We start from the raw sequence: 19230 nt of genomic DNA, 5'->3' as shown, positions 1-19230 counted from the left end.
TAAATGTGAGAAAATCCAGGGCACTTAATGCAGAAAAGAAAGAAAGAAAAAAAAAAAACGGTAATCCTACTTAACTGAATTTACAGTGAATGAAGGTTATGGAAGAGCAGTACATTGAGTAAAGGTGTGACAGGTGGCAGAGCTGCGGAGTTTGGACTTCCTTTGGTGTATAACCTACCTGACTCCCAAAAGCATTAGAACAGCAATAGTGATGTCTTGCCTTGGATTTCTAATGTGCACTACAGGATATAAAAAAAAAAAAAAAGGATATAGTAACCACAAATAGCAATTTTACTTATTATTGGCCTTTATAACTAAATACCACACATAAAGAAATAAACGTTTAGATTATTTCTTCCGTCGAGTCTGTTCCGACTCTTAGTGACCCTGCAGGACAGAGTAGAACTGCCTCATAGAGTTTCCAAAGAACGCCTGGTGGATTTGAACTGCTGAACATTTGGTTAGCAACGCCTAGCTCTTAACCACTATGCCACCAGAGTTTCCAAGTAACGAATGTGCTAATTCCACCCTCTCCCCCATCAGACCTTGACATCCTTTTTATTCTGCAGAGCAGCGATTCCTGCAACTCCTACCTGTCTAATCACACTGATACCCAGATCTCTTCCCTTCCAGTGCCCTTACTCAGACTGTGCACCTTCACCTACCCTCCCTCCCTTCCTTCCTCTCATCCCTCCCTCCCTCCCTCCTTCCTTGCTTCCTTCCTTTCCTTCCTTCCTTCTTTCCTTTCTTCCTTCCCTCATTCCGTCCTTCCTTCTTTCCTTTCTTCCTTCCTTCCCTCCTTCCTTCTTTCCTTTCTTCCTTCCTTCCCTCCTTCCTTCTTTCCTTTCTTCCTTCCTTCCCTCCTTCCTTTCTTCCTTCCTCCCTCCCTCCCTCCCTGCCTACCTGCCTCCTTTCTCCCTCCCTCCCTGCCTTCCTTCCTTCCTTTCTTTCTCGCTCCCTCCCTGCCTTCCTTTCTTCCTCCCTCCCTCCTTTTCTTCCTTCCTTCCTCCCTCCCTCCCTGCCTCCCTCCCTGCCTCCCTCCCTCCCTCCCTCCCTCCTTTCCTTCCCTCCTTCCCACCTTCCTGCCTTCCCTCCTTCCTTCCTTCCTTCCTCTCTCCTCCTCCCCTGTCTCTTTTACTTGTTTTAATGGACTCCAAACTTAACTGCCAGTTGACATTGCCTTGATAATTCTCTGCTCAGTGTTCCTTTTCTTTTTTCAACTAAATTTTAAGTGAATGTGTATTTCTTGACCATAAATGCATTTGTTTTTTAAAGGGATCCCTCATTTCGCCAAAGTTTTAAAAAATAATAATTCCTTGAAGTTTAAAAAGTCAAATAGTACTAAAAGATCTGTAATTAAGTTGCTTCCTGCCCTCTTCCTTCCCACTCATGCCAGCCCCCTTCCCTTTTGAATTTCAGCTATTTTCCCCAACACCATTGATGGTCTCTAGATTTCTAAATAATACGTATAGAATATACCTTCAATTCCATCCATTCTAGACCTGCCTTATTGATTTTCCATTATGGTAAAGGGGCTTAATTTTCTTACACTGCCATCCTCTGTTTTGCCTCTCCCATCCTCCCAAGCTGGATCCTGGCTGAAAGCAGAGAATACCAGAAGGACATTTACCTGTGTTTTATTGACTATGCAGAGGCATTTGGCTGTGTGGATCATAACAAATTATGGATAACATTGTGAAGAATGGAAATTCCAGAACACTTAATTATGCTCATGTGGAACCTGTACATAGATCAAGTGGCAGTTGTTCAGATAGAACAAGGGGATACTGCATGGTTTAAAGTCAGGAAAGGTGTGCGTCAGGGTTGTATCCTCTCGCCATACCTATTCAATCTCTATGCTAAGCAAATAATCTGAGAAGCTGGACTATATGAAGAAGAACAGAGCATCAGGATTGGAGGAAGACTCATTAACAACCTGCGTTATGCAGATGACACAACCTTAGTTGCTGAAAGTGAAGGAGACTTACTGATGAAGATCAAAGACCACAGCCTTCACTATGGATTACACCTCGACATAAAGAAAACAAAAATCCTCACAACTGAACCAATAAGCAACATCAAGATAAACAGAAAAGATTGAAGTTGTCAAGGATTTCATTGTACTTGGACCCACAATTACATCCATGGAAGAAGCAGTCAAGAAATCAAAAGACGCATTGCTTTGGGCATATCTGCTGCTAAGGACCTCTTTAAAATGTTGGAAGGTAAAGATGTCACCTTGAAGACTAAGGTGTGCCTGACCCCTGCCATGGTGTTTTCAGTCACATCATATGCATGTGAAAGCTGGACAATGAATAAGGAAGACCGAAGAAGAATTGATGCCTTTGAATTGTGGTGTTGGCGAAGAATATTGCATATCCCATGGACTGCCAAAAGAAGGAACAAATCTGTCTTGGAAGAAGTACAACAAGAATGCTCCTTAGAAGCAAGAATGGTGAGACTGTGTCTTACATACTTTGGGCAGGAGAAATCAGTCCCTGGAGAAGGACATCATGCTTGGTAAGGTACAGGGTCAGTGGAAAAGACGAAGACCCTCAACAAGATGGATTGACACAGTGACTCCAACAATGGACTCAAGCGTAACAACGATTGTGAGCACGACGCAGGACTGGGCAGTGTTTCATTCTGTGGTAAATAGGTTCGCTATGAGTTAGAACCTACTTGATGGCACCTAACCACAACAACATCCTCCCAATATAATTGTGTAGTATTTTTGGTTAAATTAATATTTGATGCTTACATTCTCATGCCTATGTAATGCTGTGCACTGTAGGGTACTATGATCTTTTCTTTCCTTACTTTTTATTTTTCTTAAAGTGTGTGTGTGTGTGCGTGTGTTGCTTAATTTTTTTGTACCTATTTCGAATTCTTCTTGCACCATCCAAAAGTTCCCTCATATGCTTTTCCATGGTGTCACATCACATCAGGTAATCTCCCAGCTTCAGTTATTGTCTTATAAATCTTCTCTTTCTAAGTCCAGCAGTTGCTAACTGTTATCATCTTGAAACTTTCTTGTACCACCACTCTAGGGATAACTTTTGCTTTTCTCCTGAGTAGAATTCCTTGTTTCCTGGGTCTCTTGTTTTCTTCCTTCTTGCATTACCCCCTTGTTATAGTGATGAATAATCACAATCCAGTACTTTTCTTGGGTTAAAAATGCAACAATAGCAGAAGGCATGGATTCCTGGGTGGTGCAAATGGTTAAGTGCTTGACTACTAGATGAAAAGTTGACAGTTCAAACTTATCCAGAAGCACCTCAGAAGACAAGCCTGGCAATTTGCTTCTGAAGGTCACAGCCTTGAAAAAGCCCTATGGAACAGTTCTACTCAGTACACATGAGCCACCATAAGTCAGAATCGACTCGATGGCGACTAATAACAACAATAGAAGGCATGATGATGGCTCTCCTCAGTATACTCATCTTTTGAGTTTTGCCATTCCAGTCTAGACTGGACTCTTGCCCCTTATACCTGGTGTATGGTTATCTTCCTGGAATCTCTCATCACCACCATCCTGAGGATTTCATTTGCTTCTCCCTGTGTTGGATCTTCTCTTTCCTGGGTCCCATGACTTTATTGGATTGCATCCTTATTTTGCTAGAGCATATTCTTACTAAAAAAAGATGTATGATAGGTAATTTTTTTTTTTGGAGATCTAGCATGTCTAAAACTTTCCTTGTACTGTTCTACACCCCGGTGGCGTAGCGGTTAACAGCTATCTATGGCTGCTAACCAAAAGGTCAGTAGTTCAAATCCACCAGGTGCTCCTTGGAAACTCTGTGGGGCAGTTCTACTCTGTCCTATAGGGTCGTTATGAGTTGGAATCGAATCGACGGCCAAGGGTTTGGTTTGGTTTTTTTGGATTATGCTACACTTTATTGCTAGCTTGGCTCTGAATAGAATTCTTAGTTGGAAATCAGTTTCTTTCAGACTTTTGAGACCTCTGCTCCATTGTTTTCTAGCTTCCAGTGCTGGCTTGAGGAATCTGTAATCATTTGAATTCCCAATGGCCCCTAGCATTCTGAAATTTCATAATGATAGGCTTTGGGGAGTGTCCATTTTTATCTATTGGACTGGGAGCTCACTGGGCCCTTTCAATTTGGTGATTCACATCTTTCCTTTCTGGGAAACTTTTTCATGATTTATTTAGTACTTTTTATCCCTCCATTTTATGTCTCCTTTCCTGGAGCTCCTTTTAGTCAGATGTTGGGTATTCTGGTCCTGTCCTCTAATTTTCTTATCAAGAAACATTTCCTTTTTTGTCTTTTTGCTCACCTTTCTGGAAGATTTCCTCAATTTCAGCTTCAAATCCTTCTGCTGAGTTTTTCATTTCTGCTGTAATGTGTTTAATTTCCCAAATCTCTTATCAATTCTTTTAATTGATCATTTATTATAGTGTCCTGTTTTTTTTTTGTTCCTTTTTTTTTAAATGAGTGCATTATGTTTTGTAATCTGAGTATATTCATAATAATTTTTGTTTGTTTTATTTTTCCTGTAGAATGTTTCCCTCCAAGTTGCTTTTATTTCTTTCCTTATTTTGGTCTGTATCTTTCCATTACAAGCTTTTCTCAGATATATGAAAATACTTTGTTATCTACTCGTGTTTAAGGCTGAAGGACTAAAAACTGAGTAGAAATTTTGCGTATGAATGAGGCTTGACAACTTTGATTTTCACTCAAGTGTGCTCTGCCTGGGCCCTTTATTAGAGAATCCATGTTTGAAATCTTAGGTGTTTTCTGTTGGTCTTGTATGGAGAGCAGAGGCATGGCATTCAATGGCGTTCAGTCATTTCATCCCCCACTTTTTAGTCAAATCTCAAGGCCACCACTGTGTCTGGAAGCTGCTCAGTCCAGAGACTGTTTTACCTTTTCCAGAAAATAAACTGTCCAAGAGGAAGTGTGGGATGAGGAAGGGGGTCTAGAGACTTAATTGCTCTTTAAACAGCTTTTCACCAACCTTTCTGACTTAGCCCTGTCCCAGTGCTCCGAAGGTTCTTGTTGTTATAAATTTTGGAGGTATAGATGCCCTGCAAGCTTAGGATTCAGCTTTCTCAACTTTCTTAAGTCAATTCTCATGTATCCTGATTTCCAGCTTCTAAAATTTTGTTGCTATAATCTTCTTTTCATTTCCTTAGCCTTGTAGATTTATTGGGGGCTGGGGGTTGGGAGAGAACACAGACAGAAACAAAAAATCTTGGCTGTGGTCATAGTGGGGTTTCAGAAGAAAGGAAATTAGATGCATGTGTTTCATCTTCCATCTGGTATCCGTGTTCTTTCATCCCTCAAGGGCAGCTGAGGTCGCACCTCTTCCAAAAGCCTATTTAGACAGCATCACTGGTATCTCCCTTCTCCAAACTCCTCGAGAAGAGATGGTTTCTGTCATCAAGTTTAGTACTTAATTCTACTCATCCCTGTTTTGTTTTCCTCTGTTGACCCTGGCTTCCTAACCTCTCTAAGCCCCCTGAAGGCCAGGATGAGATCTTGTTCTGCTTCTACAGGCCTCACACTGGGAAGAGCAAGGCTTAGCTGCAGCAGGCATTTTAATACTTGTTGGTTGATTGATTTTTCACTGTACAACCAATGAGTAAGCATTTCCTAACCACACTGCAGCATATTTTCCTGTTTCCTTGCTGGAAATCTCTCCAAAGACACTCACAACTGCATTTCAGGAAACTAGAACATGATCCCTTAGAAAATCTTGGGCAAATACCTTTTCCTAGCTATGTCCTATAGCATACCTCATTTTTAGATGTTGCAATTCATCAACTCCCTCATTTGTCTAAGAAAGTCATTGTTCTCCTAACCCCCTAATTCTCTCCTGCATAGCTCCTTAACTTTACCATAGTTTATCTGTAATGTAATAAAGGGCTTTCATCTCTTTTCTATTTTTAACAGATGACCATGGCTTACATGTTTTATTAAAATGATTCTGTTCATATGTGTTGAAAATGTTTTACAAGGAGGGAAAAGGAACAAATGAGAAAACAAACAAATTTTGCATGGAAGCTTGTTCCTGAGAGTTTTAATGTGATGTCGTAAATTTTCCATAGGCAATACAACAGGCCGAAGATGGGCTAAAGGAATTGGATGCAGGAATCACTGAATTAAAAAGGCGTGGTGACAAGTTGCAGATTGAGCAGCCTTCCCTGCAAGAGCTCTCCAGACTCCAGGTATGATTTTCAGTCATCAGTATTCAGCTTAAATGGTAGATACTTGCTTTCTCTATTTTCTTGTTTTTTTTCTGTAGAATTCATGCCATTTACTTCCTAATCTGTCTTCCAGTGTCCCTTAGAAAAGTTTCTGAAACTTTTACCATATTCAGTGCAATAAAATGAATTGTATTTTTGTGCTTCAGAGGTGCATCTTTATGACATTCTGATGGCTAAACATGGTGGTACAGTTTAGTTGCACTGTATTGTTTTCTATTCTAGAAAATGTAATAATTATGGATCCTCCCTAGAAAAGCTAAAAGAGAAATATCTACCATTTATTGTACTATCCCTCCAAAAAAGAAATGCTTTCAGAAATACTCAAGCTGATAGTTTTTAGACACTGGTTTTTGTAGATGTTCAAAAATTATAGTTTACCTTTCATAAATGTTTGAATGGAATAGCAGTATCATATGAATTCCAGAAAAATGACAAAAAAATAAAACTAGAAGTAGCTGAAATCTAAACAGACATCCTCACATCTTTCATGAGTAGACATTAACACTTGGGGTTAATGTGGTTTTCTAGACCTGACCCTTAGGCAGGAATCCAATAATGGGTTGGGAGGAAGATGCTGGGATATTGCCCAAGCTAAGCCTGCTGCCGTCCAGAGAATCCCAACTCACAGCAACCCTATAGGACAGATTAGAACTGCCCCAGAGGGTTTCCAAGGCTGTAACCTTTATGGAAGCAGGCTGCCACATCTTTCTTCCTCAGAGCTGCTGGTGGGTTTGAACCACCAAACTTCTGGTTAGCAGCTGAGCACTTAACCGCTGCACCACCAGGGTACCTACTGGGATATTAGACTAGCAAAATTTAGTATCTGATAGGCAGTACAGATATATATATATTTTTAATGTGTAGTGACACATATACACAAACTAAATTTTCGCTGCGCACCCTATTGCAGAACCACTGAAGGGGTAGTATAAATCCAGGAGCCTGGGTGGCATAAGTAGTCTGCAGTTGGCTACTAACCTAAAGGTTGGTGGTTGGAACTCACCCACTGGCTCTGCGGAAGAAAGGCCTGGCTAATTCCATAAAGGTTACAGCCAAGAAAACCCTGTGGATCAGTTCTACTGTGTAACACATGGCAGCACCATGAGTCAGGGACTATCTCAATGGGCAGCCAACAACAGCAACAACAGTATGAGGCCAGTACAGAGTCACAAGTTCTTTATTTTGAGAAAATAAAATAGTTCTTGTAAACAACACAACATTTTCATTTTAACCTTATCATTCCTCTATCTAACATTTCCTAATGCTTTAAGCCCACTGCCCCCACTGTGTACTTTTTAAAACTGTTTTCCGACAGTACTTAAGCTTAAGGTGTTGGAGTCAAACATCATAGTTGTAAACAGGCATTAAAGTTGACCTTTTCCAGATTGAGCCATCTTGGCCTGCTAAAACCTTACTGTGATACATTAACCAGGTCCATGAGCTTCAAATAAATTTTGCGTTTCATGTATCAGTATCTCCTAAAATGTCTTTCCAGTTTAATTAGTTATTTACTCCACCACGTTTGGCAAAACATTGCCTTTTTAAGCCTTAAAGTCTCTTTCTGCTCACATTAAACTCCTCTGTTTCTCTAGCTCTTTCTTTGAATAATAGTCCAAAATCTGATTATTATTTAGCAGACAAAACTTTAGGGATGCTCTATTCGATTACAGTGAAGTGATGTAAGCTTTAATAGCATTGTAAAAATTAGAGTTACATTTTCTCTGACATCTCCCTCAGCCACATGAACAATTTTTCACTTTAACCCTGCAATCTCACCGTAAATTATCGACATCCTGAGTCAGGCAGTTGTTAAACCTATCTCCTGTGCTATGTCTACGGGGTGCTTTTGCATATTCTTTGCAGTGTTAGAAAATGAAGCTTATTTTTTAGAAAGAAGTTTCCAAAGTTGAGACTCATGTGAAAGACCAGCAGATGGCCTATATTCAGAAAGCCCACAGAGGTCATGACCTGAAAGAGCTTCTTTGGTTTAGCCATGGACTTGGCCAGTAACCTGCATTTAGAGAGGTGGCAAAACATGCGCTGAGAATGAGTGTTGCTGTCGTTATTTCCCAGGATATGTACGATGAACTGATGGTGACCATTGGCTCCCGAAGGAGTGGGCTGAACCAGAATCTTGCACTTAAGAGTCAATATGAAAGGGCCCTGCAAGACCTGGCTGACCTTCTAGAAACCGGACAAGAGAAGATGGCAGGAGACCAGAAAATCATTGTGTCTTCCAAGGAGGAAGTCCACCAACTGCTTGACAAACATAAGGTAAAAAAAAAAAAAGAACAAAAGAAAAAATTAAAGAAAAGAAAGTCCATTTATGAAAGGCATGTTCTCACTCACTGATATATATTTTTAATAAAGCCCAATATTCTCCATCTTTTATAAACTCATATTTATACATGTTACTCTCTAAAATGGCTGCCAAATGTATCTTTAAACCCACTGGCATTCAATGGCACAGAGAAATTGTAAGGGGTATTTTCTATAATTTTGTAAATTAAAAAACAAAGTCAACCTTACCAGTAATTTCAATGATCTGTTTCTCACTGCTGTTAGCCAGGCTTTCTCCCTTCATAAACTACAATCAAGGGAAACTCAGTGATTCCTGTCGAAGGAGCCCACCCGCATTCTTAAATCTGCATTTTTTTTAATGCATCCTTTACCCCCATCAGCTCATCCAGTTCCAGGTGTTCTCCGCGCCTTCGCTTGTCCCAGCCAGGGACTCCTACTCTGCTCTGGGAAAACAGAGCTGCCCACTCCGCTCTCAGTTGGGTTTGTGTCTGTTGCTTGCGCTTTCAGCTCTTTTGACACTTAAGCACATGCTCCTGTAGTTGCTGTGGGCATCCAAGTTTCCTCCTGGGCACAGAGTCTACTACTGCATAATCACACTTGGAAAGCTCCCTGCCCGTCACTCTGTGTATGCCATAACCAGGCTCAGGTTGGACACTATTCCTTAGTAAGGAAATGCCAGTTTAACAATAGTTCTTACGTTAATGGCTAAGGCAATTGTGGTTTTGCCTTAGGAAAATCCAACCTCCCAGACCATGGGAATTTCCTGTAGGAAAACATAAAAAAAACCCATTGGGTTATAGATAGTTAACATTCTGCCATTATGTCGATCTCTGGTGGCTTATAAAGGTGGATTTTTTTTTTTAAATTGTACTTTATGCTGTTTTTCCCAGAGCTTTTTGTCCAAAACTTTATGATTTATTAAAGCCTTATCATTTGGCTTTGAAAACATTGCTTTCAAGTTCACAGCTGGTTTTTCTCAAACCTTTGAGCATAGCAATAAAAGATCGTTCTGAGTCATTCCAGAGGGGAAACTAGGATCAATGAGCATAAATAACAAGGAAATAAAGCTCAGTGTAAGAAGAAGTCTGTCTAAAAGTTGTAAGCTGCCATCGAAGAGACTGCGTGCGGTATTGTCAGCGGGAGAAGTCTGTCAGTGGGAGAAGGGCCGTAAAAGGAATCTCAGCTTTGGGTGAATGTTGGGCTAGATGACTGCCATGGGCTCACTTTAAGATTCTATGATATAATAATTGTCAGTAACAACAATGATTCTAGCTTCTGACCAGACCATTTTCTGAGAGATTTCTCCCATGTAGTTGGGATCACAGACGCAGCCACACTAAAACCAACCCAGCTGTTAAGTCAACTCTGACTCATGATGACCCCGTATGTGTCAGAGTACAACTGTGCTCTTAGGGTTTTCAATGGCTGATCTTGCAGAAATAGCTCACAAAGCCTTTCTTTTGAGGCACCTCTGGGTGGACTCCAACCTCCAACCTTCTAATTAGCAGCCAAGTAAGTTAAATATTTGTACTACCTGGGGACTCCACAGCTAGACTAAAGCAAAAAAAAAAAGAAAAAAAACCCATCGCCATCAAGTTGAATTAATTCCAACTCATAATGACCCCATAGGACAGAGTAGAACTGCCCCATAGAGTTTCCAAGGATCTTTATGGAAGGAGCCCTGGTGGCACAGAAGTTAAAGCCCTCAGCTGCTAACTGAAACGTCATTGGTTGGAATGCACCAGTCCCTCTAGGGAAAAAGATGTGATAGTCTGCTTCTGTAAAGATTTACAGCTTGGAAACCCTATGGAGTTGTTCTACTCTGTCCTGTAGGGTCACTAGGAATTGGAACTGACTCAAGGGCCGTAGGATAGTTTTTTGTTTGTTTTAATCTTTATAGAACCAGACTGCCACATCTTTCTCCCACAGAGCAGCTGGTAGGTTCAAACCATGAACCTTTCAGTAAGCAGCCAAGCACTTAACCACTGCACCACTAGGTCTCCTTGTACAGCCACACTATCTGGGTTCAAATCCCAGTTGTGCTGCTACTACTGTTTGGCCATGGGCATGTTACATAAGCCGGTGGCTCCATTTCCTCATCCGTAAACTAGGAAATAGAAGTACCCACCTTTTAGACTTGCTACAGGGACTAATGAGTTGGAGGGGGTAGTATTTAGCGAGGGCCCAGCCAATAGTAACCACACAGTTAACACTAGTTATTCTTACAAATTTCCAGCCTATCCTTCAATTCCATCAATGGTGCTGGGAAAAGAAAATACCATAGGTGCCATCCTCATGCTCTAGAGCCTTCTACATGTAAAAAGTAACATTTCACAAACATTTGTAGCATTACACAAGGAACACAATTTTGCTCTGGGTAGGTCTGATAGGAGGGAAATTAAAAACAATGTAATACCTGTAGGTCCCTGCCCTGCTGTGCTTGGCTGTGAGTAATCACAACAACCAGTGTCCTGGGAGGTCAGAAGCAGGGTTCAGGTTCAGCCGGGGAGGAAGGAAAGCCATTGAATGTGTCGGATGAGGACATCTCCAGAAGAAGAGAGTATGAGCAAAGGACGTAGATGGGGAAGGCAGCTGATGTGCCCAGGAACGAGGGCCAGCTTGTGGGGTGGAGTTAGTGAGAGACTGCATTGGAAAAGCAAAGCAAGCAGGTGTTAAGAAGGCAGCAGAGTTTTCTGGGCAGCTGGTAGCTTATGAAGAGCTTTGTTTTGGGGGACAGGATGTCTGTGGCACCGCACAGGGTAGGACACACTTGAGTGGGGAGACGAGAGGCCAATCAGGAGAATAGAGGCCTCCTCCTCTGCAGGAAGCGGTGAGCCCCCGGGCTGTGGTGGAGACAAGCAGGAATGGAATGCTGTCCCTCCTGGCTTAACAGAGTTCTGTCAATGTTTGCTGGAAGCACTTTGGACTGGGAAGTGGTAGATAACTGAGATGCTGACCGCTTTCTCCCTGAAAAATTGCAGGAATACTTTCAGGGCCTGGAATCTCATATGATCTTGACCGAAACCCTCTTCAGGAAGATAATCAGCTTTGCAGTGCTAAAGGAAACTCAATTCCACGAAGAACTGATGACTCAGGCTTCTGCTGTCCTGAAGCGGGCTCACAAGAGGGGCGTGGAACTGGAGTACATTCTAGAGGTGAGACTTCTGATGCAGCATCTTACCTGGCGCAGACTCCCTCCTGCAAAAATGGGCTATTAAGGCAAGATACATTTACTCCTGTCGTTTGCCTTGCATCGCCGTGGAACTAGCTGTGCTCCGTGGCTCAGCACAGCACTGAGCTTTTCATGTGGTTCTGTCTTGCCTGACACCCTTCGTAGCTCGTGTTTGTATCTGATTATATGCTGCGCCGTATTGTCGCTCTGTGCATACTAACTGCAGACTGTGCAGCAGGAGATTCTGAGCTTTGAGATTCAGACTGATAGCCTAATTAAGGGCATGAACAGTGTAGAAAGACATCCCCCGATGTGTCCAGGAAGCAGTTCCTCTTCAAATAAGGCTTATCACTAGGGCCTGGAAACCAGATGCCAGCCCCCCAGGCCTGGTCTTGGGCACTGTAAGCTGAAAATGAAGGGTACCTTTCATATAAGAAAAAGAACTCTGGACTTGAGGTTTAAAAATCTGGGTTCAGATTCAGGAGTCGTCTGCAGCTGTTTCACCTTGGTTACTGCGGTTAACTTACGGTCTAACCTATCACAACAGGATACTGTGAAAATCCATTCGCTCCTTAGTCGTCACTCTCATTCTATCCAGCATTATTCACTCAGCATTTTGCAAGCTGCCACTAGTTTGTCAGGCACTCTACAAGGCACTGGAAAGCCAAGATCAATATGCCCAGGACTCTGTCCTCGTAAACCACGTGGTCTTATGGGGCAAAAGGCAAGTCACGGATACTCAGAATGCAATACAGAACATTTGTGCAGAGAAGGAAGCAGCATTTGGTATGCTAGATCTTACACATAATGTCTTGTTGATCGTGAGAACAAGGGATGTCATCTGCCACCAAGGCCCATAGTCTACAGCAGAGTTGGCCCGCGGGCCAAATGCAGCCCACTACCTGTTTTTGTAAATAAAGTATTATTGAAACAAAAGTGTATCAGTTTAGGCATTGTCTATGGCTGCTTTTACACTACAATAGCAGAGTGGAGTAGGTACAGCAGAGACTGTATGGTCCACAAAGCCGAAAATATTTACTATCTGACCCTTTACAGGAAACGTTTGTGGGCCCCTACCCTAGTGTCAGACAGACTTGGCTGGAGTCCCAGCTTCACCACAAGTATGTGACCTTGGACACATAGTAGGGGCTCAGTAGAGGTTTACTGATTAGTTCTGGAAGCCTGTGTAAATGTAAGGCGTCACTAATAGAACAGTTTGCCTCCTCTCCTCAGTAACTAGTTCAGTTGCCCTAAACTGTTCCTGTTTTCTCATTCTTGTTTTCCATGAAAGTTTAGGGATTTCAACCCCTCTCCCCTTTTCTCTCTTTCCCCACCACCATCACCAGATGTACTGAAATTACCTAGAGGTCATATTTACATTTTTCTAAATCCTTTCTTCCTTGGGCCAATATTATCATAGCTAGCTAACCCCCCCAAATTCCTCAGATGTGGAATTCCACAATGTACTATAATTTTGGAGCAAATATGAACACTTGAAACCTTTGTAAGAACAGTTACTATTCATTGATACATCAGCGCCCTGGCTAGGCTTTTGGTATTAATCACGCATCTCACCTTCACCTTAGCCCTCTAAGAGGATACCATAAATCTCTGTTATAGAGATGAGGTTCAAAGCCATTCCTTGCCAGGCACATGATTAAATGGTGACAGAGTGTGGAATCAAACCCACGTCTGTCAGATTCCATGGCCGGAAGTGTTTGTTTCTCACCACAGCCCACCAATCCACAGCTTCAAACCAGTGAGCTTCAGTTCCACCCTCCACTGAGAATTTGCCTTTCACATATGAATCACCTGGGGACCTTGTTAAAATGTAGATTCTGATTCAGTACATCTGGGGTGGAAAGGCACATTCTCAGCAAAGAGTCAAACCAGAAATAACCGGTTCAAAGCCATGCAGCACACACACCTGGGCACATTTGCCGCCCCTTCTTGGCTCTTCTTTCCCAGAGCACCAAGACTTTCCAATATACTGCACAACCTACTGGTCTTTTTATGTTTGCTGTTTGTTGCCGTCTCCTCTCACTAGGACATAAGCTCCATGAAGGTGGGGATATTTTCTTTTCTTGTACACTGGATTTTTTAGAATAGTTATAGGTGTATAGAAAAATCACACAGAAAGTACAGAGAGTTCTCATATGCCTCCTCTTCCTTGGCAGTTTCTCTTAGTATCTTGTATTCCTGTGCTGTGTTTGTTATAATTGATGAACCAATATTGACAGGTTATTGTTAACGGAAGTCCAGAGTTGACATTAGGGTTCACCCTTGTGTTGTATGGGTTTTGTGGGTTTTGACAAGTGTTTGTGGTCACATATCAGCCGTTGCAGTATCATGTGGAATAGTTTCACAAGGCAGCGATTGTCGTCTGTTTTACTTGCTCCTAAATCTCTGGGCCTAGACTAGTTCCTAGCAATAGGTTTTGAATAAATATGCTGGTGAAAACATGGGCTTCTACTATTATGCCCCGTTGCCACCCCAGCTGCACATTCAGGCGAACATATACACGCACTGAAATCCTGCTAGCCCTTGAGATAAACTATCGTGAAAAAGATTTTCTAGTTTAAAATGAGAAAAAAAGAATTAGGATTTAGGAATAAGTGATTTCGGGTTTCTCCTTAATAGAATGTCTGTATTATATGTTCACAATAGGATGTATTTTCTTCACTTGCTGCATGAAGCGAGCAAACACGCACGTCCCTTTTACATAAATCATACACGCACCACTCCTGAGTTAGAGCATGAAACCAGTGTAGATCAGATACCCACTGTGTTCCAGGTATGCGGCATACACGATTCCATTTAAACCTCACATGGAGAGGGTAATTATCCTTATCTTCATTTTTTAGAACAATTTATTTTATTGTTATTGAAAATATACACAGAACATACACTAATTCAAGAGTTTCTACATGTACAATTCATTGACATTGATTATATCCTTCAAGTTGTGCAACCATTCTCACCCCCTTTTACTGAGTTGTTCCTCCCCCATTGCTCCTGCCTCCTAAGCTTCCTATCTCACCTTTTGAATTGCTCTTGTCAGTTTGATCCCATACAGATCGTTCTTTCAAAGAGCACAATGCTTAAGGAAAGCATTATCCCTATTTTTTAAATGTTGAAAATGAGATTCAGAGAAATTTAGCAACTTGCCCATGCTCATACAGCTAGTTAGTTGGAGATGCCCAAGTTCACTCACAGTGTTTTTCTGGGTCACCGTCTCATCACTTCCTTCAAAGCCATTTTTTGCTTCCCAGAGGAAGTCCCCAGACACAAACAGCCCCCACGTAACTTTAAAGAGAACCTGTGAAGGCATATTTTGCACACTAAGAGGGATATCGTCCCCTAAAGAGAATATTTGAGCTCACATTCTAACGTTGGATTTCTAGACATGGTCCCGGCTGGATGAGGACCACCAGGAGCTCAGCAGACAGCTGGAAGTGGTGGAGAGCAGCATCCCTAGCGTGGGTTTGGTGGAGGAGAGTGAGGACAGGCTCATTGACCGGATAACACTCTACCAGGTCAGTGTGCTAATGGCATCTTGGTGTTAAAATTGTCACATTTCCTACTAGGACTTTCCAGTAGAGATTAAGTATTTTATTAAGTACTTCTGTATTTTTTGAGTTGTTGTTACTGTTGGAATTTACAAATGAAGATAGGTTTGGAGTACTTGTTTTATAACACAGCATTTAAGAAGTTTTTTTTTTTCTTCTTTAATGAGAAGCATCTTTTTGAAAATACAGCTTCCACCTATCATTTTCTGTAGCTTAGGCTGATTGCTGCTTTAATCTTGAAATAATTATAATTTGACAGTTTTAAATGCACCGTAAGTTACTACTAGTCCATGGAGGGGGGGAGGGGAGAGAAATCTGTACTTTAATGAAACATCTCAAATTTTTCAGTGTTGCTTGGGAGCACATAAGCACATAGTTCAAGCTTGAATAAAGGGTAATGGGGAACACAGTAAGCAATTGAGAAATTGTAATCTTAAGGAGAAAATGGCACTGTACAAACTTCTGACCAAATATTTTCAATCATTTTAGCATTTAAAATCCAGCCTTAATGAATACCAGCCCAAATTATATCAGGTATTAGACGATGGGAAGCGACTTCTGATATCCGTTAGCTGCTCAGATCTGGAGAGCCAGCTCAATCACCTTGGAGAGCACTGGCTGACCAACACCAGCAAAGTGGCTAAGGAACTTCACAGACTGGAAACAATACTGAAACACTGGACCAGGTAATACAGTGACCATTTTGTCTATTTTTAGCTTAGTGTTGGAGAGTATTTATGAGGTCAATAGGTACAGGATTTGAAAAGAGATGTTCCTGCAAAGAACTTACCACATGCTGTGGAAATAAGATACATACAAAGCCTAACTGGATTCTCGTACAATTGTGTAAACATAAAATTAAAAGTGGGCAGGGAAGCAGCTGCATGAGGTAGCTATCTTTCTCTTTTGCCTATTGTTATTGTTGTCGAGTTATTGGGTGCCATCTAGTCAATTTTGACATGTAGTGATACCATGTGACATAATAGAACTGGCCCATAGGGTTCTCTTGGCTGTAACCATTATGGGAGTAAATCATCAGGTCTTTTCTCCCGTGGAGCCGCTGGATGGTCTCGAACCACCAACTTTCAGTTAGTGGCCAAGCACTTAACTGTTGTGCCATCAGGGCTTCGTGCCTGTTAGCTGTATATGAAAGTGTATGTTGAGAAGGAGAAGATTCCCAAGGGCAACAGAAAGTATCCAAGGGAGGTGGAGGGTTGATTTTTACATAATAAAATGCCCTGTTTCCATGCCATCTTGAGCTTTTATAACTATCATCCAGTTTTTTCAAAATCACCTCAATGTGAAGGAACAGAAGGAAGATATTTTTTATTTTAAATTTAGAAATAGGAAAGCTAAAACCCAGGGAGACTGATTTAGTTTAGATATAAATAAGAGAATTTCAGAGTGTCAACCCAGCACGTTTTTCTCCTAAATCTATTTTGTCTTTTTTTTTTTTAATGGTTGGCATTGGTAAATAGCTGGGGTTAGCAGAGGCAGAGATTGGATATTTACTTAATAGACTCATTAATATACTTACAGATATCAGAGTGAATCGGCAGCTCTAATCCAGTGGTTACAATCTGCAAAAGACAAGCTAGAATTTTGGTCCCAGCAATCTGTGACAGTCCCACAAGAACTGGAAATGGTCCGTGACCATCTGAATGCTTTCCTGGTAAGCCTAAGAATCTAAGGTACTTGATTCTATTTTGCTGTTTGTAGCCCTTTAAAAATAAGTCCTGACATAAAGGATAGTAAAAGAAAACCAGCCATCAATGGATATACTTAATAAAGTAAGCTGTAAAGAATTTGTCAGTGGTAAACTTCGTATGTGTGGTCAATAATTATTCAAAAATAACAGGGCTCAACTCTTCAATGTTTCCTCTTTAGAGTAATTCCTGAATAACGGCTTCATAGTTGGCTTTCATTCCAGGCCACATCTGAGTATGTTCTTTTGTTTCTGTCCACGGTGCTCAATGTAACTCCCCTGAGACATAGAAGAAATCACTTTATGCAATAAATTGGTCTCTTTCCTTAAATGACAGGTCTGCTTACTTAATCCTGATTTGTGCATTGCTACTTCTTTTAGGAATTTTCTAAAGAAGTGGATGCCCAATCTTCCCTGAAATCCTCTGTTCTGAGCACCGGAAACCAGCTCCTCCGATTTAAAAAGGTAGACACAGCCACCCTGCGGGCGGAGCTGTCCCACATTGACAGCCAGTGGACTGAACTGCTGACCAATATTCCTGTCGTACAGGAAAAGCTCCACCAGGTAGAGAAGTAACTGTCAGTGTAATTACTAATAATTGGTGTAAACTCTATTAACTGGAAAGTGCATTCATCTGCTTTGGCTCACAAATTTAAATCAGCTTTGTCTTGGACATCTTGCTTTTTCTCTTCCTCTGTATTGCATGTTAAGTGGGGCTCTTCTACAAAGCCCTGCTCAGGTGGCATTTCTTCCAGTCCATGGGCATCTTTATCATGTGGGATGTGTGTGCAGGTGTGTGTGCGTGTATGTGCATCGTGCGTGTGCACCCGTGTATATACATGTGTGCATATTGGGATCCTTGTCTGGTCTTGTTTGAACACCTGCTTTCTCATGGGTTAAGTGTGGTAATTACACATTCCTCATAAAGTGAGTACTTATGAAGACTTAATAGCATAACCTGTTTAAAAGACCTATCATCTTACCTACCATAGATCAACAGGTATTCAGTAACTGTCAGCATTCCTGTTGTCTGGAGATATGCCTCCCTTCCCTGAATGCCCAGATATTTTATCTCTCTTTGACATTCTTCACTGTATACCAGGGACAATAGCTGTGGTGTCAAATGTGTATGACTTATGCCTCCTGATCAGAAGCTATACATTCCCAGAAGGCAGGGACCATGTCACCTTCATTTCTGTGTCCTTGAGCACCAAGTACAAGTTGATCTATAAATATTTTAAATGACTGCTTTTTGTTCCTGCAAGTGCTTATCCATAATCAGTATCTGCATAAATGTTTAATAAGATTCTGAATTGTGTTTTAGTTAAAGACTGAGGAAATTCACTTTGCCTTTTAGGAGTAAATGTTAGAGTGCCAAAAGTCTAGAAAAGGATAGCCCATAGAGTGGTATTTTTCTTTCTTCTTTTAACATTCCTGAGTCATAATACACAGGGATTTTACAAGATAATTAATAAAATACATCTGCTGAATGTTTTGTAGTTAAGTTTTTTAAACTCATAAAACTAATTTTAAAATAAGGATAATATTTTCTTCTGACTAGTGTTTTGATTAGTTAATGTTTATAAAATGTTTATAGTATTGGATGTCAAGGGAACATAAGATGGCTATTATTGTACAGTGTTTGCCTGAAGTTTAATTTCACGCGTGTAAGGACGGCCCTGGGTTTTTTTTAGGGTCACTATGAGTTGGCGTCAACTCGACAGCAATGGGTTTGATTTCAGTAGTGTTAAGATCCAAAAACTTTATTAGGAAGTGTCATCTCTGTTGGTACATTAACAGGAATTAGTGTAGGGTTTTTATCCTAGCAGACGTTGGGTTTGCCTTTTAACCTTCTGCCTTGTTCTGTCTCATACTTGGACAGCTCCAGATGGACAAGCTGCCTTCCCGCCATGCCATTACTGAAGTCATGAGTTGGATTTCTCTGATGGAAAGTGTCATTCAAAAGGATGAAGAGAATATCAAAAATGCCATAGGTTACAAAGAAGTTCATGAATACCTTCAGAAATACAAAGTAAGTAAACATTTCAGTTTTAAGCTATTCATATTTTTGAATCATTTTATTTGAAGGAATCTAAAAACTCAGATTATGGGCATCAGATCTTGGCGTTTATATTCTATACGTAGTGACCAGACGGGAGTTCAGAGATAAAAAATGTGCATCTCTACTTATAGGCATGGCAAGTTTGTCCAGTATTCGCAATGATATTGAAAACCGTTTTGTGTCATTTAAAAA

The 19230-nt window shown here is 41.1% G+C and overlaps 1 protein-coding gene across 12 annotated transcripts in view; it reads left to right on the top strand.

The window, feature by feature from the left end:
* The window catches only part of SYNE1 (spectrin repeat containing nuclear envelope protein 1), a 556892-nt gene that overhangs the window by 424284 nt on the left and 113378 nt on the right, over nucleotides 1-19230 (top strand). For all 12 annotated transcript variants that reach the window (XR_010323142.1, XM_064292282.1, XM_064292277.1 and 9 more), the window contains 8 exons: nucleotides 6071-6190; nucleotides 8303-8503; nucleotides 11512-11685; nucleotides 15107-15238; nucleotides 15761-15957; nucleotides 16811-16943; nucleotides 17358-17540; nucleotides 18859-19008. Coding sequence is in view for 11 of the 12 variants with exons in the window: in XM_064292282.1 (XP_064148352.1) it covers nucleotides 6071-6190; nucleotides 8303-8503; nucleotides 11512-11685; nucleotides 15107-15238; nucleotides 15761-15957; nucleotides 16811-16943; nucleotides 17358-17540; nucleotides 18859-19008 (1290 nt within the window). In the remaining variant the exon portion in view is untranslated. The remainder of the gene's footprint in view (nucleotides 1-6070; nucleotides 6191-8302; nucleotides 8504-11511; nucleotides 11686-15106; nucleotides 15239-15760; nucleotides 15958-16810; nucleotides 16944-17357; nucleotides 17541-18858; nucleotides 19009-19230) is intronic.

Source organism: Loxodonta africana, chromosome 1 (genome assembly GCF_030014295.1).
Source record: "Loxodonta africana isolate mLoxAfr1 chromosome 1, mLoxAfr1.hap2, whole genome shotgun sequence".
Classification (NCBI taxonomy): domain Eukaryota; kingdom Metazoa; phylum Chordata; class Mammalia; order Proboscidea; family Elephantidae; genus Loxodonta; species Loxodonta africana.
This window is presented reverse-complemented; position numbering and strand designations above follow the sequence as displayed.